The 27,553-nt window shown below is 38.4% G+C and overlaps 1 protein-coding gene across 1 annotated transcript in view; it reads right to left on the bottom strand.

Annotated features, from left to right (window-relative positions):
- ARMC10 (armadillo repeat containing 10) overlaps positions 1-27,553 on the bottom strand; it is a 39,990-nt gene that overhangs the window by 3,771 nt on the left and 8,666 nt on the right. The window contains 3 exon segments of the mRNA XM_057730662.1: positions 4,849-5,025; positions 8,263-8,397; positions 11,050-11,198. Of these exon segments, the coding sequence (XP_057586645.1) occupies positions 4,849-5,025; positions 8,263-8,397; positions 11,050-11,198 (461 nt within the window).

The raw sequence follows: 27,553 nt of genomic DNA on the forward strand, positions 1-27,553 counted from the left end.
AACAGAGCTACCAGGTGATCCGGCAATCCCACTCCTGGGGGTATATCCACGAAAACCATAATTTGAAAAGACACAGACAACCAAACCTTTGCTGCAGCACTACTTACAATAGCTAGCACCTGGAAGCCAACCAAAATGTCCATCAACAGATGGATGCACAAAGAAGCCGTGGTACATATATACAACGAAATATTACTTGGCTGTAAAAAAAGAATGAAATAATACCATTTGCAGCAACATGCATGGACCTGGAGATGCTCATACTAACAGAAGTCAGTCAGAAAACGAAAGAGAAATACTATAGGACATCACTTGTTGGTGCAAACTGAGAACTGATAGCAACAAACGACTTTACAAAACAGAAACAGACTCACAGACTTAGGAAACAAACTTATGCTGACCAAAGCAGAAAGGTGGGCGGGAAGAATAAATTAGGAGGGTGGGATAAACATATACTCACTAAAATATATAAAATACATAATCACCAAGAACTTACTGTAAAGCACAGGGAACTAGGCTCAACACTCTAATAAGTTACATGGGAAAAGAATCCAGAACACAGTAGCTCTAGGTCTAGTTAACTGAACCAAGCGCTTAAAGACAAGCACCGCATTGTAAATCAACTGTACTCCAATATAAACTAGATTTTAAGTTAAAAAAGAAAGATAAAAACAAGAAATGCCTAAAATAACCACCTGGGGCCTGAGAATCCAGGCAGATGCACACCCCTGGAGCCTGAGCTGCCCTGCTTTGCAAAGGCGGCACCGTCATGGGGGGCTAGGGAGCTGGGGAGGATGTGCCAGCAAATGACCTCTCTTGGACCTGTGTGCCTGGTCCCATTGGGACGGGACCACAATCTTCAGACGGGACCATGATGTCCAGATCTACACTGGACCTCTGACAGGAAACCAAGCCATGTGCAGCCAAAGGATGGTGGACCCTCTGGCCCGGAAGAGCTTTGAAGAGGCTCCTGGTCTCCATGACTCCTGGTGGTGGGGTCCCCACCTGAAGCCTCCTTGCTTAGAATAACCCCATCTACTGATGAAAGCACCCTCAGCAGAGCTGTAGCAGGGGCTGGGATTTGCCCCGCAGGGGCGGGGGAGTGGGGGTGAAGGTTAAGCGGGAAGAAGGAAGCGACACAAGGCCTTGGCTGTTGCTTCTGGCCACTGCACTCTCATTTACAACCCAGGGACAGGACTTTCTCTCAGGCTCCAGTTGCCCTAGTAACTGGGCATGTAGAAATCCTGCCACCTTGTGGCCACTTCTGGTAACAACACTTTAAAACCAGTGCTTAGGGACACTTCCTATTCACAAAGCCTGCGGGGCTGTAAATGATACCTGCCCTCAAAAAACCACTGGCGCTAGGTAATCGAAGGAGATGTGAAAAAGAGCAGACTTGCAAGAAGCCAATTTTAGCAGGTAAATTTTACTCAGAGTCTCCTGAAAAACTAGCACATGCAAAGATGCTCAACGTGAGTTACTAGTGGAGAAATGGAAATCAAAAGCAAAAGGAGGTATCACATGGCACCAGGCAGAATGTCCATCATCAAAGTCTCCGAAGGACTTCCTAGGTGGCGCAGTGGTTAAGAATCCGCCTGCCAATGCAGGGGACACGGGTTCGAGCCCTGCTCTGGGAAGATTCCACATGCCATGGAGCAACTAAGCCCATGCGCCACAACTATTGAGCCTGTGCTCTAGAGCCTGTGAGCCACAACTATTGAGCCCATGTGCTGCAACTATTTAAGCCCACGCGCCTAGAGCCTGTGCTCTGCAACAAGAGAAACCACTACAATGAGGAGCCTGCGTACCACAATGAAGAGTAGCCCCCGCTCGCAACTAGAGAAAGCCCATGTGCAGCAATGAAGACCCAATGTAGCCAATAAATAAATTAAAAAAAAAATTTACCCCTACATTTGAGAAAAAAAAAGTCTACAAAGAATAAATGCTGGAGAGGGCCTGGAGAAAAGGGAACCCTCCTCCGCTGTTTGTGGGAATGTAAATTAGTCATGGCCATGGTGGAGAACCGGATGGAGGTTCCTTATGAAACCATAAACGGAGCTACCACGTGATCTGTTAATTCCATTCCTGGGGGTATATCCACCACAAAACCATAATTCGAAAAGACACAGACAACCGAACCTTTGCTGCAGCACTATTTACAAAAGCCAGCACCTGGAAGCCAACCAAAATGTCCATCAACAGTGGATGCACAAAGTAGTTCTAGCACATGTACACAAGAGAATATTACTAAGCCTTTTATAAAGAACTAAATAATGGCATTTGCAGCAACATGGATGGATCTGAATGTGAGCATATTAAGTGTGGTAAGTCTGAGAGAGAAATACAAATAAACTGTTGCTCATTTGTGCTAAAAAAAATAATAATAATACAAATGAACTATTTTACAGAACAGAAATAGACTCACAGTGTTCGAAAACAATCTTATGGTGACCAAAGCGGAAAGGTAAATGTGAAGAACAAATCAGGGGTTTTGGATTAACATATAAACCCTAGTATATTTAAAATAGATAACCAACAAGGCCCTACTCCATAGCACAGGGAACTTTCCTCCTCAATATTATGTAATACCTTAAATGGGAAAATAATTTGAAAAACAATAGATACATGTATATGTGTACCTGAATCACTTTACTATAACAGCTGAAAGTAACACAACACTGTAAATCAACAATACTCCAATATTAAAACATAATTATAAAAACAGATGATTGAACTTGGTGTACCCCCCAAAAAATAATAAATAAAATGAAAAAAAAAACATAATTATAAATAAAAAGGAAAGAAATCAGCTGCCCCCTTTTAATCTCGTGTTAAAGATTTGAAAAAATATATATAAAGTTACAGTACAGCTACAGATTAAAGAGTTACTAATATGTATTTTGTTTTCAAACCATGGTCAGTCCTCTGTTTTTTCTTGTTACCTATGCCATCTTTTTGTGACTCCAGGACATTTCTCTTAAGCTCTTAGTTTTCTTTTGTTCTCATGGCAGATGTATCAAACAAGTTTATTTAAATTCACCTTCTACTATTTGTATTTAGTTATGAATCAGTAATCAGTGTTGAACCCAAGAGGTTATTATAGTGGAGTGAGGTCACGTTAAAAATAAAGATTTACAAAATTCATGTTGGTGGTTATTTACTAAGAAAATATCTTTTTCCACTTACAGATGGATTATTATCCAAAAGTTCATTTGCAAATTGCAGCTCTAAACTCATTTTTTAAAAGATTTTTTTGATGTGGACCAATTTTAAAATCTTTATTGAATTTTTTACAATATTGCTTCTGTTTTATGTTTTGTTTTTTTGCCATGAGGCATATGGGAACTTAGCTCCCCGACCAGGGATTAAACCTGCACCCCCTGCATTCTAAGAAAAGTCCTAATCACTACACTGCCAGGGAAGTCCCTAAACTCATTTTTTAACGGAGAAACAACTGGTGGTTAGGTTCCCAGACAGACCAAAAAAGCAAATTTTCTATCCCAGAAATACCTACTAGGCAATGTAATGGAAAAACAGAGCAAAAATGGAACATACTATTGTAGCATGAGTCACTTTTAAAAAGTCATAAAATATATTAAAGCTTAGACAATCTCTGAGACAAATCCATACAGCCCCAAGGCCAGAGCTGCTTGGCTCTGAACACAATGTTCCTGTGAGATTTGGGGCAAAGCAGCTGCAGAGAGAAACAGAAGAGAGATTTTTTCTAACAGCTCCATTAGCATGGGGTAGAGCAAATGGAGTTTCTATGGGGCTCAAGGGCTGGAAGTTACCTTGCTCCCCTGGAGGGAGGGCTGTTAATGGATGTGTGCTTTTGGAAATTGCCTATGGATGGAGCATTATTCCTGAAATATTGCTAATACGATTATTACATTTAATTTTGAATGCCTTTGGGTACATCTTGGGCCAGATGTAAGTCTGGCTACTACAAATGTGGAAAGCCCATATAAAAACATCTCAGAACAAATTTTAAAAGGATTATAGTAAGGCTCTGCTGTAATCACATTTTTTTTTTTTTTGTAATCACAATTTGATAACCTTAGAAATAACTTCAGTGAAGTTGATTATCTGGAGTTTGGCTTCACATTTGGTCCTTCCAAACTGCTCATGCATTTTTTTCAACTGTGCCAGAGAACACAGACCAACAGAGTAAAATACTGATGAACAACTGACAACTAATCAGAAGCTTTGATTACTCTACCTTCTGTTTTCATGGTATTTCTTGAAAAACAGTGCTTGATAAGAATGCACACTAATATGACGAGTTTACTCAAGTAATATTCACAGGGTGTCCCAGTTAATTCAGCTCCATCTCTGCTGCCTCCTACACGCAGCAACGAATGGGTCAAAGTGAAGCACTGAGACATATATTACTAAAACTTAAAAGTATGTGTTTCAGAAAGATTTTCCAACAAATAACAGCCAAATAAAAAAAAAAAAAGATTTGTTAACCCTGAGGTAAGCAAAAAATTCAGTTCTCCAGCACTGTCACTCAAAGCCTCCTTTTAATAGCAATGGTCTTGTATCTGCTGCGGGTGAAGCTAGCTACCTCACTTCAGTAAAAGGTTTCTGATTTTCAGAACACCAAGTGAATGCCAATCTATTGATAAGTGAAACAGATTATTTTCACAAATTAATTTTGAAATTCAATATCAGCATCTAAAAATAACATATTTCTTGGGCCCGTGTAAGGGTTTTTAGTAAACTTTAAACTTTCTCTTTTTTGAGAACCATCAACTTAAGATAGGTGACTTGTAAACTGAATTCCAATCTAAATAAACTGGATGCAATAGCTGTTTGTGCTGCAGGTAAGGACCACTTCTTGCATACCTTGGTGCATCTGTTTCCCGTGAGCAACACGTGAAACAGGTCTGTAATGCAGCTGCTAAGCATGTGCTGGTGGTCATTGGTCACCGTCATGTTTGTTAACAACCTCAGTCCGGCCAGCTGCACAGCAGAGTTCAGGGGGCCGGAGAAGACATCCTCACAGACTTGACTGACGTACACCTGAAGGCGGGGAAAAAGTGAGCATCTCAGAATCTCCAAAATTTTTCTATTAAACCGTAACTTTTCTGCACAGTAGAACAGGATGACTGTTCAGGATGACACTGTCTCCTTAGGAAAGATGGCATTTGTATCCAGCCCTCCAGCTTGGGTGATTTTTTTTTTTAAAGCTGCCCTTGTTAATGGCAGGCACTGAGCATTTTACAGATATACCTCACTTCAACCCTAACACAACTCTAATGAAGCAGTGTTATTATGGCCATTTTACAGATAAAGAATTTAAACTCTTCAAGGACCTTGGGTCCCCTGCCCAATGTAACCAGCTGGTGGAGCAATGTCCAACCCCAAAGACCTTGCTCTCAACATCAGTAGGGGGCCTCTCACTTGTTGGGGGCCTCCCAACTCAGTCTACCTTTCTGTGTCTGGGCACACCAGGATGAGGAGGAAGACTTGTGGGGCCACTGTGTACCATGGTTAAGTACCTGAATGGTAGGCTCTAGGGGCTATGTCATGCTAGAAGTAAAAAATGGTGGGGGGGACACAAAGTAAAACAGAACTTTTCTTTAGAGTTCTTTCTTTCAAAAGTAAGCAGAGGCAAACTCTATTTGGCCCAAGGTTCTTATTTACCAAGGTATATGTGTATGAAGTACTCCTTCATAATACTGTAAACCACCACTGGCAAAAAGTAATGTAATGCCAGTAGTACTCCTATTTCACACATGACAGATCTAAACTAAACCAGGGTGATGAAAAATTTTCTGAAACTCTATTTTCTATGTCTGGCCATGATCTTTCCAGCTTGGAAAAGCTATGTCTCACAAATAAATGGTATTCACCTAAGCCTGAACTCCACCAAATGTTCTAATTGCTAAGAAAAATTCCCTAATATCAAATGCTGGGACTTTCCTGGTGGCTCAGTGGTTAAGAATCCACCTGCCAATGCAGGAGACATGGGTTTGATCCCTGGTCCGGGAAGATCCCACATGCCTCGGAACAACTAAGTCTGTGCGCCACAACTACTGAACCTGTGCTCTAGAGTCTGTGTGCCACAACTACTGAGCCCACAGGCTGCAACTACTGAGCCCATGTGCTGCAACTACTTAATCCCACACACCTAGAGCCTGTGTGCTGCAACAAGAGAAGCCACAGCAATGAGAAGCCTGCGCACCGCAATGAAGAGTAACCCCACTCGCCACAACTAGAGAAAGCCCGCACGCAGCAATGAAGACCCAACGCAGCCAAAAATAAATAAATAATAAATCTTTAAAAAATAAAAAATAAACAAAATGCTAAGGAATTACCAACTATCCCATAAGCCAGTATTAACTTTTAAAAATATCCAAATGTATTCATGTTACCATAGAAACTAAATGATGGCAGTAAAGCAAAGAGATTAAATTTTTAATCTGGTTTCAAGATCTAAATGATATTTACAAATCAATCTGGCTGTCCTGGGTCACCATTTCATTATATATCCCTTCTTTAAAAAATGGTATTTCCTTAGAATCATTATAAATCATATACTTCCATAAGATGCTCATGTCTTTCAAAGCATTTCCTAAAATGTGCTGAGCATTTACATCCTTATTAGCTCTGAATCTTTTCTCCATTTCAGTTCTAGCAACAGTATTACCAAATGGGCCAGCTCAGTTATTCCTGCAGCTGTGCCCACCTCACCTTGTTCCTTTCTCTTGGTATTCTCTCCCTCCCCAACTCTGCGTGTAGAAACCTTAGACAGTGTTAAGAGCCAGCTCAAGGCTCTACCTTTTACAGAAACATATGAATGAAATCTCTGCTTTCTGTGTATTCAACATTTTACTCGTATTTTTCCTTAAAGTATTTCATCGTGTTCTGCCTTAAATTACAACTATTTGTGGACTTGCCTTATTCCTCCTTCTAGATTTCTTAAAACAAGAGTTAATCACATTCATTTCTAAACTCTGTAACACAAAGAAGGAGCTCAGTAAATGTTGAATTAACATAATTTCCTAATTTATTGTGTATTTCTGCTGATGTTATCTGACTTTGGCCTGGTTCCTTTACCACGCTTGGATTACACCGGACCCCAAATTCAAAAGCCCACTGCACCTCTTATTGACTGGTTTAGGTCTCTCCCTCCTTTGACTTAGTCTCCATAAAAAAATGAGCAGAGGACCTGAATAGACATTTTTCCCAAGACATACACATAAATGGTCAGTAGGTTCACAAAAAGATGCTCAGCATCACTAATCATCAGGGAAATGCAAATCAAAACCACAGTGAAGTATCACCTCACACCTGCTAGAATGGTTATTATCAACAAGACAAGAAGTAACAGTTTTGGCAAGGAAGTGGAGAAAAACGAACCCCTGTGTGTTGGTGGTTGGTACAGCTACTATGGAAACCAGTATGGACATTCTTCAAAAAAATTAAAAACAGCACTACCATATGATCCAGCAATCCCACTTCTGGGTATATATCCAAAGGAAACAAAATCACTATCTTGAAGTGATATCTACATCCCCATGTTCACTGTAGCATTAGTCACAATAGCCAAGACACAGAAATAACCTAAGTGTCAATCAATGGACAAATGGATAAAAGAAATGTGGTCTGTATATTCAGTGGGATATTATTCATTATAAAAAAGAAGGAAATCCTGCTATTTGTGAAAAATGGACGGACCTTGAGGGCATTATGCTAGCTAAGTGAAATAAGTCTGACAGAGAAGACAAACACTGAATGATCTTATTTACATGTGGGATCTGAAAAAGCCAAACTCATAGAAACAGAGAGTAGAATGTCCAGGTGAAGGAAATGGGGAGATTTTGATCAAAGCATACAAACTTAAAGTTATCAGATGCATAAGTTCTGGAGTCTAATGTACAGCAAGGTGACTATAGTTAATAATACTACATTGTATACTTGCACATTGCTAAGAGAGTAGATCTCAAATGTTCTCACCACACACACACACGCACACACGCGTGCACAGGTAATTATGAGGTGATGGAGGTATTTGCTAATGTTATACAGCAGTGGTCATCATTTTGCAATATATATGTGTATCAAATCATCATGTTGTACACCTTAAACTTATACAATATTTATGTCAGTTATAACTCAATGAAGCTGGAAAAAAATAATTCTTGGCTCTATGGTTATAAAGTACAGTCTACTAAAATTTCATTACTTACCTTTTTGTTGTTTTTCTCTTTCATTTGCAGAAAACTTTACCTTTTGTGATTTCAGATAACTTACCTTTATCTTTATTTGATTTTCAACATTCACACTCAGGTTGTTCAGTGCATTTAAGGCTTTCTCTTTAATACTCTGGTTGGGACTGTTGATTTTGCTTCCAATGACTGGAATACCACCCAATTCACGAATAATAACCTAAAGAGGGGAAAAAACAGGACCATGACTTCAACATGCATCCCCCTTCATTATATTCTTTGCATCTACAAATACCAACAAAAACGAATGACTCTTTGGAAATACTGTTCCCATATACAACCTCTAATTCCTATTTCTTTTTTTAAAAAGCTTACTATCCTTGGGACTTCCCTGGTGGCACAGTGGTTAAGAATCCACTTGCCAATGCAGGGGACACAGGCTTGATCCCCAGGCCGGGAAGATCCCACATGCCTCGGAGCAACTAAGCCAGTGCGCCACAACTACTGAGCCTGTGCTCTAGAGCCTGCCAGCCGCAACTACTGAGCCCACGTGCTGCAACTATTGAGCCCACATGCCACAACTACTGAAACCCGTGCACCCAGAGCCTGTGCTCCACAACAAGAGAAGCCATCACAATGAGAAGCCTGCACCACAACAAAGAGTAGCCCCTGCTCGCCACAACTAGAGAAAGCCTGCACACGGCAATGAAGACCCAACACAGCCAATAAATAAATTTATTTTTTAAAAAAGAGCTTACTATCCTTAATTTAATATGTAAAGAAACCAATTGAAAATAAATTATTAATATATGTAATATTTAAACTATAGCGTGGAAATATACAATGAAAATCTACAGAGCTACTACAATGATCTCAAAGCAATTTACAAACAAAAATATTTTACTTTGAAATAAGTTATATCTCTTTTACAGGCCAATCTAGAAATGCATTAAGATTTAGAACACTATAGTAGTGTTCTGCTAAAATGAATACTTTTGAAACTAATCCCTCAAGATGTTAATAGATGCTCCATTAAAAAAAGGGGCGGTTTCATGGTTAAGTAAGTTTGAGAAACTCTGGGTATTGCAAGAGTAAACATGTCTGTTTACTGTGATGTAATGCCATGTTCATGTGCATCAGAATCTCCAAGAGGGGAGTACTGAATATAGAACTTCTATAAACTTTATCCATAAAGAAGATCATTTTTCAGTTGGGGAAGGGGAGGAACACTTATTAATATCTTGAAGAATTAAAGTTCCACACAGTTTGGAAATGGTGCCCAAATTTTCAAAGGAGAAATAATCTGGAGATTTCTCACAATCAATCGCAATACTAAATACTATGTGCCTTTGTCCCAATACTGAAAGAGGCATAAACTGTTTCATTTCTTACAAGAAAAATAAGCTGAAAATGACTCCTGTCAGGCCAAAATATGCCGTTCTATCAGAAAAAGAGACAAAGAAGCTTTCATTCTGTAATTCCAGGTTCTTCCCAAGGATGTGTGATTACTACAAGATAGCCCTTTTTAAAAACAAAACAAAACAAAAACCTGTACTGTTAAAGTAGATGAAGTCACTATAATTGATGATGAGGGACACCAACTTCCATTACTGAAGAAAGTACCTGTTCACCAGTGGCTTCTGACCCACTATGATTATAGTCTGTTTCAGAGGAATATAAAACTATGGCATCAGAAATACCCCCAATACAGGCACACTAATAAGCTAGTTACCATCTGTTGTTTCTGTCTGCCTGGTACCCCTCTTTCAACTGGGGCAGACACGGCACCTCCTCTATCCTATACAGTCGCCGGCGGGACTGCTGGTTAATTGTGTTCACACCCAGCCCTGCTGTTTTTGGCTGTAGGATGTGCATGTGAGCCAGGCCTTGCTCATCACAGCCGGGGCTGTGCCTTGGGGCCCTGGGGTGCCTTGGCCCAATAATCGATCCAAAGGGTTGGCTCTTATCCTAGGAGAGCAACTCCACCTTTTTAGATCATGAGCTACAATGATGAAGGCTTGAGAGGCCAGTGGCTTTCCTTCCATCCCTGTGAAGAAAATCTCTTTGTGGCCAGAGAGGGAAATCAAAACACAAAAAGGAGCAGGGGTAAGCAGCCAAAAGACAGAGAGAGAAGGTCTGATAATGCTTTCTATCACCTTGAACTATATTCACACTTGTGCCTAAAACCAATGATATCCTTGGATGTCCAAGTTAATTGAGCTCAATATTGTCCCTTTTTGGTTTAAAATAATTTAAGTTGGGTTCTGTCATAACTGAAATGTGAGTAATACACAAATATTCCTTATATCTTCTTATAAATCTCTAGAGCTTTAGAGTAAACCTTGACATGATAAAGATGGACTGAAATGCAGTATAAATTCAAAAACTATGCATTTAAGACAATGTTGGGCATTAGCTGAAAATAATGACAAAAACTGTTTTACTCTTCCTCCATGGCGGGGGTGGATGGAGGAAGCAGAGGCGAGCACCTCCATCAGAACCATCCTCACAAAGCTCTGTGTACAATGTAAAGCATGCACTTCAATGTCAGATGCTTTCATTGCTCCTCTGCAGCACTGTTGAATTTTAAATAATTAAAAAGGCCATGCAATGCTAAGTGTTGATTAGATACACTTATTACAAATGTGATGCCAGTGACCAACTGCATAGGGATCTAGAATCCTATTACTAATCGTACTACTATTAGGCTTTGTTTTCAGAAGCAAACAAACGTTATTCTGTAGGTATCCACAGCCATACTATATAGATGAAAAAATTGAGGCTCTGGGAGGTTAAGTAACATATCAGGGTCACAATCCGTGCTGGTGTGTGAGAACAGGAGGAGCGTGTTTGCGGAGACTAGGGTACTCACTTGGTTGGCTGAAAAGGCTGCATTGTTACCCAGAGTGACCAAAGCTCTTTCGATAATGACAGGATCCTCAGTTGCCTCAAGCAGGTAAAGGAGTTTCTGAAGTTGTTCAGCATTTAGGATCTCATCATATGAGCCATTGGTTAAGTCTTCTGCATAAGAATAAAGTTATTTGAAGTTCACTTAAAATCAGTATGATACAAAATTTTTTTAGGAACAATACTGAATGCATACTCTGATGCCAGGCACAGTTTTAAGCACTTTATATTCCTTATCTCATTTAATCCTCAAGTGACCCTTGGAAGTAGACACTATTATAATTCTCAATTTACAGATGGGATACTGAGGCTTACAGACATTAAGAAATTAGCCAATGGTCACTGGTGTTTCTCTTTTAGTAAGGCACTGCATGCCAACAGCATCTTCTGCTGCTTCTTTCTAAAAATCAGGTACACCCATCCAGTGGAACACTTCCCTACAGGCATAGATTCATTAAGAAACAGAATTTGCATTAGGAAGAACTATTTTGATCACAGTTTTAAGAGTGCCTCAGGCTGGAAGAAAAGCTTTGCGAGTGGCCCAATCGTGATGCTAGTGAGGTGCTTTTGTTTGGTTTATGTGAGCAAGGCATGATGACTGAGATGCTAGAATAACAGTCCAGCTGCGGGTGATGACAAAAGCTGTCATTCTGAGGAAAAGGTAGAGTAGTCAAATGCTGGATCTGCTCAGGAACTTTTAAAATTTATAGCTCTAACCTTTAAAAAAAAATCTTTACAAAAATCACCACAGGAAAAACAGAAACCATTTGTATAATGCTATCATTGTGTTATAAACACAGAACATGATTATCTCCAAATTAAACTATGAGTATAGGTTGGACAGTGCAAGTGTCCACAATATATTGCCCAGGATGGGGTTGGGGGGTAGTTCACAACAATAGGTGCTGTATGATGTCACAGCTGTGCTTTCTCAACAATGTCTCTCAAATTATTAAAATTTATCTTTGGATGCTGGGATTATGAATGCCTTATTTTCTACCCCTGTGCTCATGAGTACATTCTGATTTTTTTTTTACAGTAAATATGTATCATTCTATTAAAATACCTGAGTATACTGCGTAAAGAGGAACCACAGACAAATATAAGGTAAACAGACAAGTTTAGATTATGGGAGCCAATAAGTGACATGATGTCCTGAAGAAGCCAAATAAGAAATCAACTATTAGGAAAATCTAAAAGCCAAAAAGTCAGCAGATTCTCACTCCCATGTCTTACATTCAGAACCTCTGGATCATGCTTTTATGCCTGAATCCACTACCTGCCTCATTTACACCTTATAAAAGTATTTAACCCAAAGAATACTTAACAAGGTAAGTGAAAGAATGACAAAAACACAGATTTTTAGAATGGAAAGACTTCTGGAGGGTTCATCCAAACCTCTCATTTTATATACAAGGAAACTGAGACCAGGATCATTTAAGAATCTGCCTAATGTCACACAGGAGTTAGCAGCAGAGACCAGAGAAATGAAAATACAAAGCTGCAGACAACCACTTAAATTCTTTTGGGTCTCAGTTTTCTCTTATGTAAAATAAGGTTGATCAAACACTACAACTGGATCCAAAAGTTCCTATACAGCCCTGAAGTTGTGTGATTTTATACATATACATGGCAGGAACAGGATAAATTTAACTCATTCATACTTCCAAAATATTTCAAAATCCTATAACTTCCTTATACATTTTCCCACAAAGCCACTGAAAAGTTTTATAGATACTTGTTTATAAATAGCCAAAAAAAGTTTTACAGGGAAAAAAAGTGTTAAATCATAGAATTTTCACTTGAAGGAAGGAGGTGCAATGTGGTAGTTAAAAGTAAACCAAGGTTAAGTCTAGCTAAAATTCCAGCTAGGCAATTTACCAGCTGAGAGACTTAACCTCTCCAAGCCTAAGTTTCTTCATCTATTACATGGGAGTTAACAATGCCTATCTTAAAGCATTTTTATGTCTTTGGATATATACCCAAGAGTAGAACTGCTGGGTCATACAGTAGTCCCATTTTTAGTTTTATGAGGAATTTCCATACTGTCTTCCACAGGGGCTACACCAATTTACACTCCCACCAAAAGCATATGATGATTCCCTTTTCTCCACATCCTCACCAACATTTGTAATTTGGGTCTTCTTGATGATAGCCATTCTGACAGGTGTGAGGAGACATCTCACTGTGGCTTTGACTGGCATTTCTCTGATGATTAGCAATATTGAACATTTTTTCATGTGCCTATTGCCTATCAATATGTCTTCTTTGGAAAAATGTCTATTCTGGTCTTTTTCCCATTCTGTAACCAGGTTGTTTTTTTTGGTATTGAGTTGTATGAGGTGTTTATATATTTTGGATATTAATTAACCCCTTGTCGGTTGCATCATTTGCAAATATTTTCACCCATTCAATAGGCTGTATTTTTTTTTTTTTTTTTGCAAATGGTTTCCTTTGCTGTGCCAAAGTTTTTCAGTTTAATTAGGTCTTGTCTATTTTTACTTTTGTTTCCTTTGCCTCAGAAGACATCCAAAAAAAATATTGCTACGATTAATGTCTATCAGTGTTCTGCTTATGTTTTCTTCTAGTTTTATACTTTCCGGTCTTACATCTAGGTCTTTGTCCCATTTTGAGTTTATTTTTGTATATGGTATGAGAAAATGTTCTGATTTCATGCTTTTAAACGTAGCTGTCCAGTTTTCCAAGCACCACTAATTAAAAAGACTATCTTTTCTCCACTGTATATTCTTGCATCTGTTGTAGATTAATTGACCATAGTGCTTGCTTTATTTCTGAACTATCTATTCTGTTCCATTGATCTATGTGTCTGTTTCCGTGCCAGTACCATACTGTTCTGATAACTGTAGCTCTGTAGTATAGTCTAAAGTCTGGGCCCTGATTCCTCCTGCTCTATTCTTCTTTCTCAAAATTGTTTTGGCTATTTGGGGTGTTTTGTGTTTCTATAAATATTTTTAAAATAATTGTTCTAGTTCTTGAAAAACGCCATTGGTATTTTGATAGGGATTGCACTGAATCTGTAGATTGCCTTGGGGAATATGGTCACTTTAACATTCTTCCAATCAATGTACAACATATACAGCTTTCTATCTATTTGCATCATCTTCAACTTGTGTCATCAGTGTCTTAAAATTTTCCAGGTATAGGTTTTCTAACTCCTTAGGTAGATTTATATCTAGGAATTTTATTCTTTTTGATGTGATGGAAAATGGGATCGTTTCCTTAATTTCTCTTTATGATAATTTGCTGTTAGTGTATAGAAATGCAACAGATGTCTGTACAGTAATTTTGCATTTTGCAACTTCACCAAATTCACTGATGAGCTTTAGCAGTTTTGTGGTGGTATCTTTGAGATTTTCTTGCAAACAGTGACAGTTCTACTCTTCTTTTTAAATTTGCATTCCTCTTATTTCTTTTTCCTGTCTAACTGCTGTAGCTAGGACATCCAATACTATGCTGAATAAAAGTGGCAATAGTGGGCATCCTTGTCTTGTTCCTGATTTTAGAGGAAATGCTTTTTACCACTGAGTATGATGTTAGCTATGGGCTTCTCATATACAGCCCTTATTAAATTGAGGTATGATCCCCCTATATCCACTTTGTTAAGAGTTTTGATAAAAAAAAAAAGGATGCTGAATTTGTCAAAACATTTTCTGCATCTGTTGACATGATCATACAATTTTTATTCTACAATTCATTAATGTGGTATATCACTGATTCATTTGGAGATGTTGAACCATTCTTACATCCTTGGGATTAATCCCAGTTGATCATGGTGTATGATCTTTTTAATGTACTGTTAAATTTCGTTTGCTAATATTTTGTTGAGAAATTTTGCATCTGTGTTCATCAGTGATATTGGCCAGTAATTTTCTCTTCTGTGTGATATCTTTGTCTGGTTTTGGTATCAGGGTGATGCTGGCCTTGTAAAATGAGTTCAGAAGCATTCTTTCCTCTGCAACTTTCTGGAATAGTTTGAGAAGGATAGGTGTTAACACTTCTCTAAATGTTTAGTAGAATTCACCTGTGAAGACACCTGGTCCTGGATTTTTGTTGAGAGTTTTAAAAACTACTTATTCAATTTCATTACTGGTAACTGGTCTGTTCATGTTTCCTATTTCTTACTGGTTCAGTCTTGGGAGATTGTATATTTCTAGGAATCTGTCCATTTCTTCTAGGTTTTCCATTTTATTGGCATATAGTTATTCAGAGTAGTCTTTTACGATCCCTTGTATTTCTGAGGTGTTAGTCCTAACTTATTTTCCATCTCTGATTTTATTGATTTGGGCCCCCCCCTCTCTTTTTTAATGAGTCTGGCTAAAGGTTTATCAATTTTATCTTATCAAAGAACTAGCTCTTAGTTTCACTGATATCTTCTACATTTTAAGAGTCTATTTCATTTACTTCTGCTCTGATCTTTATAATTTCTTTCCTTCTACTAACTTTGGATTTTGTTTGGTTTTCTTTTTCTAGTTCCTTTAGGTGCAAGGTTAGGTTTTTGAGAATTTTCTTGTTTCCTGAGGCTGGTCTGTGTCACATAAACTGTCTTCTTATAACTGTTTTCCTGCATCCCATAGATTCTGGATCTTTGTGTTTTTTGTTTCCATTGGTCTCCAGTATTTTTTACTTTACTCTTTGATTTCTCCAGTGATCTACTAGTTGTTCAATAGCATATTTTTTAGCCTCCATGTATTTGTGTTTTTTGCAGTTTCTTCCTTGTAGTTAATTTCTAGTCTCATGGAAAAGATTCTTGATATGGCTCCAATATTCTCAAATATACTAAGTCTTTTTTTTGGTGGCCTAGCATATGATCTATCCTGAAAAATGTTTCATGTGCACTTGAAAAGAATGTGTATTCTGCTGCTTTTGGATGGAATGTCCTATATATATTTAATAGTTCTATCTAGTATAATGTGACATTCAAGGCCAGTGTTTCCTTATTCATTCTCTGCCTGGATAATCTGTCCATTGATGTAAGTCGTCTGTTAAAATCCAAAACTATTATTGTGTTACTATCAATTTCTCCCTTTATGTCTCTTAATATCGGCTTTATGTACTTATGTGCTCCTGTGATTGGTACATATATATTTACAATTGTTACATCTTCTTCTTGGATTGATTCTATTATAGATTTTTGGTTTGTAGTTACCACGATGCTTATGTGTAGCAATCTATATACATACACATGAGTTTTAAGTTGCTGATCTCTTCATTTCAAACACATTTTAAAAACCCTGGGTTTTTACTCCCCCCATGCCCATGACTACTGTTTTTAACATTATATTTTACATCTTTTTGTTTTGTGTATCTCTTAACTACTTTTTGTAGATATAGATGACTTTAATACTTTTGTCTTTCAACCTGCCTACTACCTTGGCATGTAGTTGATTTACTACCTTTACCGTATATTTACTTTTACCAATGAGCTTTTTCCTTTTGTAATTTTCATGTTTCTAATCATGGCTTTTTCCTTTTCACTTCAAGAAATCATTTCAACAATTCTTGTAGAGGTGATGGGAGACAAGATGGTGGAGTAGAAGGACTTCAGCTTATCTTCTCTCACAAAAACACCGAAATCACAACTAACTGCTAAACAACCACATTTTTTGTTCAAGTTGGCAAAAAAAATGACTCAAACCTACCAAAAAAGATATTCAACATCCAAAGACAAAGGAGCCACAACAAGACAGTAGGAGGGGTGCTTCTGTGATATAATCAAATCCATACCTGCCAGGTGGGCAACCCACAAACTGGAAAATAATTATATTACAGAAGTTCTCCCACTTCTGTGATAGAACTGAGCCCCTCACTCTGTGAGTGAGAGTTCTGAGCCCCACATGAAGCTCCCCAGCCTGGGAGTCCATCATTAGGAGGAGGAGACCCCAAAACACTTGGCTCTGAGAGTTAGCAAGGCTTGAGTGTAGGCCTCCATGGGACTGGAGGAAACAGAGACTCCACTCTTAGAGGGTGCACACAAGGTTTCATGTGCACTGGAACCTAGGGAAATGCAGTAACTCCAAAGGTGCCTGGGCCAGACCTACCTGCAGATCTTAGAGGATCTCCTGGGTAGGCAGGCACTGGCTGTGACCCAATGAAGGAGCATGGTCACTGGTAGCAGAGTCCCCTAGGAAATATTCCTTGGTGTGAGCTCTCCCAGAGGCCACCATTTTGGCACTGAGACCTGGCCCCACCCAAAAGCCTGTAGACTCCAGTGCTGGGGTGCCTCAGGCCAAACAATCAACAAGGTGGGAACACAGCCCCACCATCAACATACAGGCTGCCTAAAGTTGTCTTGAGCCCACAGCCACTTCTAGACATGCCACTTGACATGGAATTGTCTGCCAGAAAGACAAGACCCAGACCCACCCATTAGTGGGCAGGCACCAGTCCCTCCCACCAGGAGGCACAAGCCCCCAGACCAACCTCACCCACCAGAAGGCAGACACCAGAAGCAAGAACTACAATCCTGCAGCCTGTAGAACAGAGCCCACAAACCCAGAAAGTTAGAAAAAAAATGAGATGGTAGAGAAATATGTTCCAGATGAAGGAACAAGATAAAACCCCAGAAGAACTAACTGAAGCAGAAATAGGCAATCTGCCTGAAAAAGAATTCAGAATAATGATAGGAAAGATGATCCAAGCTCTGGGAAAAACAATGGAGGCACAGACTGAGAAGACAGAATAAATGTTAAATGAAGAGTTACAAGATTTAAAGAACAAACAGATGGACGATACAATAACCAAAATGAAAAATACACTAGAAAAGAATCAATAGCGAAATAAATGAGGCAGAAGAACAAATAAGTGAGCTGAAAGGCAGATTGGTAGAAATTACTGCTGCGGAACAGGACAAAGGAAAAAGAATGAAAAGAAATGAGGACAGTCTAAGAAACCTCTGGAACAACATTAAAGGCACCAAGATTCATATTATAGGGGTCCCAGAAGGACAAGAGAGAGAGGAAGGGCCTGAGAAAATATTTAAGAGAGAGTAACTGAAAATTTTCCTAACATGGGAAAAGAAATACTCACTGAAGTTCAGGAAGTGCAGAGAGTCCCATACAGGATAAACCCAAGGAGGAACAGGTTGAGATACATATTAATCAAATTAACAAAAATTAAAGACGAAGAGAAAATATGAAGAGCAACAAGAGAAAATCAACAAATAACATACAAGGGACTCTCCATAAGATTATCAGATGATTTTTCAACAGAAATTCTCAGGCCAGGGGGAGTGGCACAATGTATTTAAAGTGATGAAAGGAAAAGCCTACAACCAAGAATATTCTAGCCAGCAAGGCTCTCATTCAGGTTTGATGGAGAAATCAAAAGCTTTACAATCAAAAGCTAAGGGAATTCAGCACCACCAAACCAGCTTTACAACAAATGCTGAAGGAACTTCTCTAGGCAAAAAAGAAAAGCCCAAAACTAAAAAAACAAGACAATTATGAATGGGAAAGCTCACCAGTAAAGGCAAGCATACAGTAAAGTTAGGAAACTATCCACACACAAATATAATATCAAAGCCAGCAATAGTGAGGAGAGTATAAATGCAGGATATTGGAAATGTACTTGAGATTAACAGACTAGCAACTCAGAACAATCTTGTTTATACATACATACTGCTATATCAAAACCTCATGGTAACCTCAACCAAAAATCCTCAACAGAAACTCACACAAAAAAGAAAGCAATCCAAACGCAACACTAAAGATAGTCATCAAATCACAAGACACAAGAGAAGGGAACAAAGAGAAAAGGAAGAAAAAGACCTACAAAAACAAATTCTAAACAATTATCAAAATGGCAATAAGAACATACATATCAATAATTACCTAAAATGTAAATGGATTAAATTCTCCAACCAAAAGATATAGACTGCCTGAATAAAAACAAAAACAAGACCCATATACAAGCTGTCTATAAGAGATGCACTTCAGATCTAGGGACCCATCTAGACTGAAAGTGAGAGGATGGAAAAGGTATTCCATGCAAATGGAAAGCAAAAGAAACCTGGAGTAGCAATATTCATATCAGATAAGACACTTAAATGTTACAAGAAAAAAATAAGTGCACTACAAAATGATCAAGGGATCAATCCAAGAAGATATATTGGTTGTAAGTATAAATCCACCCAACATAGGAGCACCTCAATATATAAGGCAAATGCTAACAGCCACAAAAGGTGAAATCAACAGTAACACAATAATAGTGGGGGACTTTAACACTCCACTTACATCAATGGACAGATCATGCAGACAGAAAATCAATAAGGAAACACAGGTCTCCAATGACACATTAGACCAGATGAACTAAATTGATATTTAAAGAACAGTCTATGTGAAAGGAGCAGAATATAAATTCTTTTCAAGTGCACATGGAACATTCTCCAGGATAGATCACATGCTGGGCCACGAAGCAAGCCCTGATAAATTTAAGAAATCTGAAATCCTACTAACCACCTTTTCTGACCACAATGCTATAAGATTAGAAATCAACTACAAGAAAAAAAAAAACCTGGTAAAATACACAAATACGTGGAGGCTAAACAATATGTTACTAAACAACCAATGGATCACTGACAAAATCAAGGAGGAAATAAAAAATACCTAGAGATAAATGACAACAAAAACATGACAATCCAAAACCTATGGGACAGAGCAAAAGCAGTGAGGCAAGTTTACAGCAACACAATCTTACCACAGGAAACAAGAAAAACCTCAAATAAAAAACCTAACTTTACACCTAAAGCAACTAGAGAAAAAAGAACAAATCCAAATCTAGTAAAGGAAAGAAATCATAAAAATCAGAGCAGAAATAGAGACAAAGAAAAGAATAAAAAAGATAAAAGAATTTAAAGCTGGTTCTTTGAAAAGATAAACAAAATAGATAAACCTTTAACCAGACTCATCAAGGAAACAAGGAAGAGGGCTCAAATTAATAAAATTAGAAATGAAAAAGGAGAAGTTACAACTGACACCACAGAAATACAAAGGATCATAAGAAACTACTACAAGTAACTATATGCCAATAAAATGGACAACCTAGGAGAAATGGATAAATTCTTAGAAAGGTACCATCTCCCAAGACTGAATCAGGAAGAAATGGAAAATATGAACAGACCAATAACAAGTACTGAAATTGAAACTGTGATTTAAAAACTCCCAACAAACAAAAGTGCAGGACCATATGGCTGCACAGGCGAATCCTACCAAGTGGGATTCATCCCAGGGATGCAAAGGATTCTTCAATATACGTGAATCAATCAATGTGATTCACCAAGTTAATAGCTAATAAAAACCATATGATCATGAAAAATAAAAACCATATGATCATCTCAACAGATGCAGAAAAAGCTTGACAAAATTCAATACCCATTTATGATAAAAGCTCTACAGAAAGTGCACATAAAAGGAACCTACCTCAACATAATAAAGACCATGTACAACAAAACCACAGCTAACATCATACTTTGTGGTAAAAAGCTGAAAGCATTTCCTCTAAGAGCAGGAACAAGACAAGGATGTCCACTCTTGCCACTTTTGTTCAACATAGTTTGGAAGTCCTAGTCACGGCAATCACAGGAAAGAAGAAATAAAAGGAATCCAATTTGGAAAAGGAGTAAAACTCACTGTTTGCAGATGACATATTATATGAGGGGGAGTCATAAATAATCCGCACTCTGGCAGATACCCACCCTCATACATTGAAAATCCTAAAGATGTTACCAGAAAACTCCTAAAACGCATCAAAGAATTCGGTAAAGTTACAGGATACAAAATTAATACACAGAAATCTGTTGCATTTCTATACACTAACAAAGAAAGATCAGGAAGACAAACTAAGGAAACAATCCCATTTGCTAGCACATGAAAAAGAATAAAATACCTAGGAACAAACCCACCTAAGGAGACAAAAGACCTGTACTCTTACAAGTTTAAGATACTGATGAAAGATATCAAAGATGACACAATCTGATGAAAAAATACACTATGTTCTTGGATTGGACATTTCAATATCATCAAAATGACTATACTGTGCAAAGCAATCTACCAATTCAATGTAATATCAAATTACCAATGAATGGCATTTTTCACAGCATTAGAACAAAAAATTTTACAGTTTGTATGGAAACACAAAAGACCCTGAATAGCCAAAGCAATCTTGAGAAAGAAAAACAAAGCTGGAGGAAACAGGCTCCCAGACTTCAGACTATACTACAAAGCTACAGTCATCAAAACAGTATGGTACTGGTTCAAAAACAGAAATATAGATCAATGGAACAGGATAGAAACTCCAGAGATACACTCTTGCACCCAATCTATGATAAATGAGGCAAAACTTTACAATGCAGAAGACAGTCTCTTTAAGTGGTGCTGGGAAAACTGTACAGCTACACATAAAAGAATAAAATTAGAACACTAACACCATACACAAAAAATGGACTCAAAATAGATTAAACATCTAAATGTAAGGCCAAATACTATAAAACTCTTAGAGGAAAACACAGGCAGAACACTCTCTCACATAAATCACAGAAATATCTTTTTTGATCCACCTCCTAGAGTAATGAAAATAAAAACAAAAATAAACAAATGGGACCTAAATACACTTAAAAGTTTCTGCACATCAAAGGAAACCATAAAACAAAAAGACAACCCCAGAATGGGAGAAAATACTTGCACATGATGTATTTCATCAAAGGGTTAATCTCCAAAATATACAAACAGCTCATGCAGCTCACTATAAAAAACAAACAAAACCCAATTTAAAAAAATGGGTGGAAGATCTAAATAGACATTTCTCTAAAAAAGACTTACAGATGGCCAAAAAGCATATGAAAAGATGCTCAGCATCACTAATTATAGAGAAAGGCAAATCAAAACTAAAATGAGATATCATCTCACACTGGTCAGAATGGCTATCATCAAAAAATCTACAGGGCTTCCCCGGTGGCGCAATGGTTAAGAATCCACCTGCCAGTACAGGGGACACAAGTTCAAGTTCTGGTCCAGAAAGATCCCACATGCCACGGAGCAACCAAGCCTGAGTGCCACAACTACTGAGCCTGCGCTCATAACCCACAACTATTGAGCCCATGTGCCACAACTGAAGCCCACATGCCTAGAGCCATGCTCCACAACAAGAGAGGCCACCACACTGAGAAGCCTGCACATCACAACGGAGAGCAGTCCCCACTTTCTGCAACTAGAGAAAGCCCGCATGCAGCAACGAAGACCCAGCCAACAAATAAGTTAATTAATTTAAAGACATCTACAAACAATAAATGCTGGAGAGGGTGTGGAGAAGAGAACCCTCCTACACTGTTGGTGGGAATGTATACTGGTACAGCCACTATGAAGAACAGTATGGAGGTTCCTTAAAAAACTAAAAATAGTGCTACTATATGATCCAGCAATCCCACTTCTCATTATATATTGAGAACATCATAATTCTAAAAGATACATGCACCCCAGTGTTCATTGCAGCACTATTTACAATAGCCAAGACATGGAAACAACCAAAATGTCCCTTGACAGAGGAATGGATGAGAAGATGTGGTACAATATACAATGGAATATCATTCATCCAGAAAAAAAGAATGAAATAATGCCATTTGCAGCAACATGGATGGACCCAGAGATGATCATACTAAGTGAAGTCACACAGAGAAAGACAAATACATATAATATCACATATAAGTGGAATCTAAAAAAAATGACACAAATGAACTTATTTACAAAACAGAAATAGTCAAAGATGTAGAAAACAAACAGTTATCAAAGAGGAAAGGTGGGGAGGAGGGATAAATTGGGAGATTAGGATTAATATATACTCACTACTATATATAAAATAGATGATCAATAAGGATCTACTGTATAGCACAGGGAACTCTACTCAATTTTTTGTAATAACCTATATTGGAAAAGAATCTGAAAAACAATGGATATGTGTATAACTGAATCACTTTGCTGTACACCTGAAACACAACATTATAAATCCACTATACTCCAACATAAAATAAAAATTAAACTCACAAAAATTTACAAAAATTTCTTGTAAAGCTGGTTTGGTGGTGCTGAACTCCTTTAGCTTTTGCCTGTTTCTAAAACTTTCAGTCTCTCCATTAAATCTGAATAAAAGCCTTGCCAAGTAGAACATTCTTGGTTGTAGGTTTTTCCTTTTCACCACTTTAAATATATTGTACCACTACCCTCTGGTTTGTGAAGTTTGTGCTGAAAAGTAGGCTGATAGCCATATGAGAGTTCACATACATGTAACTTGTAGCTTTTCCCTTGCTGCTTTGAATATTCTCTCTTTAATTTTTACCATTTTAATTACAACATATCTTTGGGTTTGATCCTGTTTAGGACTCTCTCTGCTTCCCTCTCCACTTCCTGGACTTGGACGTCTGTTTCCTTTCCAGGTTAGGAGGGGTTTCAACTATTGTGTCTTCAAATATGTTCTTTGCCCCTCTCCCCTTTCTCTCCTTCTGGAATCCCATAGTGTGAATATTAGTGCACTTAATGTTGTCCCAGAGGTCTCTTAAACTGCCCTCATTTCTTTTTTTTTTTTTTTCTGTTTGGCTTCAGTGATTTCCACTATACTGTCTTCCAGCTCACTACTCTGTTCTTCCGTATCCTCTAATCTACTGTTGATTTTTTAGTAGTATATTCTTAAAATCTGTTATTGTCTTCTTCAGCTCTGGTTCTTCTTTATATGTTCTAATTTGTTAAACTTCCCACTGTATTCATCCATTCTTCTCCTGAGCTCTTTAATCATCTTTGTGATCATTGGTTTGAACTCTTTATTGGATGGATTGCCCATCTCCACTTCACTGAGTTCGTCTTCTGAGGTTTTATCTTGTTCCTTCTTTGGAATATGTTTCTCTGTCACCTCATTTTGCCTAATTTGCTGCTTTTATTTCTATATATCTGGTGTGTTGGTTGTTTCTTGACCTTGGAGAAATGGCCTTATGTAGGAGACGTCCTATGGGTCCCAACAGCATACTCCCTTCTGGTCACCAGAGTTATAATCCCTAGGGGTGCTCCCTACATGGGCTGCATGGGTCTTTCTGTTGTGAAGGGTTGACTACTGTGACGGTCTGGTAAGCGACTGGCCCCTAGTCCTGTTGGTTGCCAGGCCCTGCCTTGTGCAGAGGCTGCCAGCCGCTGGTTAGCTGGGTCACAAGATGGCTGGCTGTGAAACCTTGGGGGTCCCAGGACTAGTGTTGGCTCACTGATGGGCAGAGCTGGCTTCTGGGATCGGTGACTACAGGCCTGGGGTTCCGAGATCTAGTGTCAGTCTTCTGGTGGGCGGAACTGATTCCTGGGGTGGCTGCCTGAGGAGTCCAAGGTATTTTAGAGCTGGTATTGGCCTGCTGGTGGTTGGGCCTGGGGCTCTGGGGGTCCTGAGGCTGATGTCAGCCTGCTGGTGGGTGGGGTTGGGGCCCAAAGCTACTGCTGGCTCACTTAGGAGTGGAGGTGGGTCCCAGGGTCTCTGGCTGCAGGGTCTTGGGGGTCCTGGTGTCAGCCCATTGGTGGGTGTCTGCTTCAATTTTTAATAAAAATGAATTACTTTTTCAGTAAAGAAATATAAGCCTTAAAACTCTAAAAAGTTTAGAAGATGGTGATGATCAAATACCCGTCTTTTCAACTGATTAGTTTTTGAACTGCTATTATACAGGTGAGGCAGTCAAGTATATATGTACCAGTTCTTCACTTAGCTTTATACCAATAAGATTCTGAAAGAATTTTAGGTTCATTAGTTCACCATCTCCTTGAGTAAACTGAGGAGAAATTACAAGTCTCAAAGAAAAGGAGAAGTGACTACTAAATAATATTATAATAAGATACGAGGGTGAGTTAAAAATTATCCACACTCTGGCTGTAGAATTTACAGAAGTTTTAATATAACCAGAGTGCAGATAATTTTTGACTCACTCTCATAAATTTCAAGATAATTGTCACAGTACAAAATCATTCCAATCAGGAACATAATAGGTTTTCCTGTTTATGGAATCTATGTCCTTCATAAAAATTATCTTCATATAGGCTTCTTGCTTGATGTATTCCTAGCTTTTAAAGTTTTTATAGCTATCATAAATAAAACCTCTTCAATTAAATTTTGAATTGGTTATTGCTTATATATGAAAAACTACTGATGTGTGTATATTTATCTTGCATTCAAATTACTTTATTGTTTCTAAAGTTATTCAGCTAATTCTCTTGGGTTCTTCCAAGTAAATCATTATATCATTTTCTAAGTATAATTTTGCCCCTTTTCTAATATTTATGCAGTTTTTTTTTCCTTATCAAGCTAGTAAAAACTCCAGGACAACACTGAATAACAGGTACCCTTCTCTTGTTTTTTTTTTTTTTTTCTTTCTTTGGCTGTGTGGCACGCAGGATGTTAGTTCCCCGACCAGGGATTGAACCTATTCCCCCTGCAACAGAAGTGTAGTCTTAACCACTGGACCACCAGGGAAGTCCTTGCAACTTTTTTAAAATTATAGTTGATTTACAATATCGTGTCAAATGTCTTTTTAATTATGAGGTCATCATGTGTTTTTGCTTTTAATCTATTTAGACAAAAAATTATATCAATCTATTTTCCAATTTGAATCCTCCCTACATGTCAATTTGATTTTGGTATATTGCTGCTTTAATTGCAGAATGGATGTGATTTGTTAATTTTTTTTTTTTTAGTATTTGTATGTCTTTATTCATAATTGAGACACACTTACAGTCTTTTCACACTATTCTTGTCAGGGTTGGTATCAGGTTTTTAAATGAATTGGGACTATTTCCATCTCTTTCAAGCTCTCAAACAGTGTTAACAGTACAGGAATTAAAAATTTCTTACAGTTTAAGACCAAAAAAAGACCACTCGGTTGTTGAAGATGGTCACATAGGAAGATCCTGAACTCACCTCCTACGTGGACATACCAAAACTACAGCTACATATGGAACAATTCCCTGTGAACAAAATCTAGAAACTGAATGACTCCTACACATTGGGCCAATGAGAAAACAACCCACTCTGAAATGGGTAGGAAAGGCTGAGACACAATCTCACCATCAACCCCATCCCTGGTGCAGTGACACACAACTGGGAGGGAACTGAGAACTCCCAGCTTCTCCCCGAGGAGCAAGGGGTTTAGCATCTCACATCCTGTGCCCCAACTTTTAAGATTTCCACCTGAGAGATGGGCCCCCAAAACATCTAGCTTTGAAAGTTAACAGAGCTTGCATTCACAAGGCTATACTGAATTAAGAAGACAGTTCCTAAAGAGTTTGTACACAATCAACATGGGTAACCCCCAAGGACACAGCAGAGACCAAAAAACCAATCTTTCCTATGAAACATGACTAGAGCAAGGCTCTCTAGAGATGCGGAGAACAGATGGGTGCCATCTTTGCACTCTCTCCCTGCCTTGCTGCAGGTCACCAGTATTTCCCAGAAAGGAATCTGTGTATGCCTCTGGTTTGGGGCTGCCACCCAAGAGACACCCACTGATCACCTGGCTCTGGTAGCCAGAGGGGCTTGTGTGCATGAATTCAATAAGACAGTAGCAAACAAAGAAATAGTACTCAGCTGGCTGACACTCTACAGCTTAGTAAAGAAGGAACAGACAGAAACACCCATCTCCCAGTCTTTCACCAAAAGAGGTACATTTGCATACTTTAAAAGTTACTACCTTAGGGTCTGGCTTCCAATCAATCTGCACCTAGGTGCTGACTGAGAACCTCCCCTTTGGGACACTGGCAGCTCTTGGTACATCCTCAAATACTGGGAACTAATAAAAATAAAATAGGCAGTTTGGACAATCACAAAGTTTTGAGAAACAACTAAGAGCTGGGGCTGAGCTGAACGATAAGTTTCAGCTCCTACACAAGACCACTCATTCAAGACTGGGAGACATGGCTGTTTCAATCTAATGCATAGAAACCAACAGAGAGAGTCAAGCAAAATGAAGAAACAGAGGAATATGTTCCAAAGGAAAGAATAAGATGAAATCTCAGAAAAAAACCTTAACAAAACACAGATACATAATTTACCTGATAAAGAGTTCAAAGTAATGGTCATAAAGAGGTGTGCCAAATTCGGGAGAAGAATGGATGAACACAGTGAGAACTTCAACAGAGGGAAAGAAAATAAAAGAAAGTACCAAATAGAAGTCATAGAGCTGAAGAATACAGCAACTGAAAAATAAGCTAGAGGAGTTCAACAGCACACTACTTGAAATAAAGAAAGGATCACTGAATTCTAAAGGCAGTGGAACTCACCCAATCTGAGCAGCAAAATGAAAAAAAAAACAACTGAATGGACTTATGGGACAACATTAAGCGGATCAACATTCACATTAGAGGGGTCCCAGAGGAGGAGAGAAAGGGGCAGGAAACTTATTTTAAGAAATAATGGCTGAAAACTTCCCTAACCTGAGGAAGGAA

Source organism: Hippopotamus amphibius, chromosome 4, assembly GCF_030028045.1.
Source record: "Hippopotamus amphibius kiboko isolate mHipAmp2 chromosome 4, mHipAmp2.hap2, whole genome shotgun sequence".
Classification (NCBI taxonomy): Eukaryota; Metazoa; Chordata; class Mammalia; order Artiodactyla; family Hippopotamidae; genus Hippopotamus; species Hippopotamus amphibius.